This window comes from Austrofundulus limnaeus, unplaced genomic scaffold, assembly GCF_001266775.1.
Source record: "Austrofundulus limnaeus strain Quisiro unplaced genomic scaffold, Austrofundulus_limnaeus-1.0 Scaffold1049, whole genome shotgun sequence".
NCBI classification, from domain to species: Eukaryota; Metazoa; Chordata; class Actinopteri; order Cyprinodontiformes; family Rivulidae; genus Austrofundulus; species Austrofundulus limnaeus.
Genome location: NW_013953451.1, coordinates 53,739 through 54,977, shown reverse-complemented (window position 1 = coordinate 54,977; position 1,239 = coordinate 53,739). Strand labels below are relative to the sequence as shown.

The 1,239-nt window shown below is 36.0% G+C and overlaps 1 protein-coding gene across 1 annotated transcript in view; it reads left to right on the top strand.

The window, feature by feature from the left end:
- fer1l6 (fer-1 like family member 6) overlaps positions 1–1,229 on the top strand; it is a gene marked incomplete at its 5' end in the record, with an annotated part of 67,530 nt that extends 66,301 nt beyond the window's left edge. Inside the window, 1 exon segment of the mRNA XM_014030390.1 lies at positions 304–1,229. Coding sequence (XP_013885844.1) covers positions 304–484 — 181 coding nt within the window.
- Positions 1,230–1,239: the final 10 nt, after the last annotated feature.

Here is a 1,239-nt window from a genome sequence, read left to right as displayed (position 1 = left end):
GTATACAGGAGGAGAAGCATGCCAAATTGGAGGTGACTTGGATGGGAAACGAATCACAATAGTGTGCATTGCATTGGCAAAGCACACTGATAATTGTAACAGAACAGACTGTAAATTCTGCTCAGCAAAGCACAACAAGCAGTTGAATAAAACATAAAACAATGTTGAGTTATAACAGCAGCAGAACCCAACTGCAGCTGCTCCTCTTATATTCAAACACATTGTCAAAGTATTTGTATGAAATATAATGGCATTTCTCAGTAAAAATACAATGTTTCTCCTCTCTCTGTGCTCCTCACCTAGCCGCCCAGACACATCTTTCTCCTGGTTCGTGAACCCGTTCAAATGTTTCTTCCACTTGATCTGGGGAAGCTACAAGAAGTACATCATCATAGCCTTGGTCCTCCTCATCACCGCGCTCTTCCTCGCCCTGCTCTTCTACACTCTGCCAGGAGCCATCTCCCAGAAGATCGTCAACGGATAACAGAACACAGCACATTTWTATGCAGAAAGATAGATTGACTTCACATGAGCTTCTTTTCAAACGTCCATCTGAAACCTATCAAATCTGAACAAGAAAACTGCTCTGCTTAATTTGAAAGTTTTACAGATTTTTTGGTAACATTTTATAACTACACTTCTTTAAAGCTTTACTTTATCATTAATAAATGGTTTGTTAACTTTGATCATTAACTGGGATGATTCATACTTAAGCTATAAATTAACACATTWATGCTTTAGTKRTTATTCATATTTCATGTTTAATCGGAGTATAATTCAATGATAAAGTCAGCACCGTGAATGAAAACTATCTGTACTKCAGACACATTTAGTCACTGAACAAWTGAGTAAACTGTGGGAATACAATGTTTCTACTTAGAATGACATGAGATTACAACCAGGATAACTGCTGGCAGGTCAAATTTGGCACCTCTGGCTTAGAGAAWGTTTTATTTGACTGGTTTCAGTCTGATTTCCACAGCTAAAAAGGAACTTGTGTCCCTTCGTGTTTTTTTTCTACATTAATAAAAGCATTAAAAAGCATTAATGGTCTTCATTTTAGAAGTGTTCTCAAAAACACTTGAGTACTAACATCTGCCTTAATTATTTATGCAATGCAGGATTAGTAGTTAGTCAATTCAAATGTTCTCTAACCATTAATGCATGTCTAACATCTGGTGTAAAAGTACATTTATATTAGTATGTACATACATATTAATCAATCAATCAATCAATAAC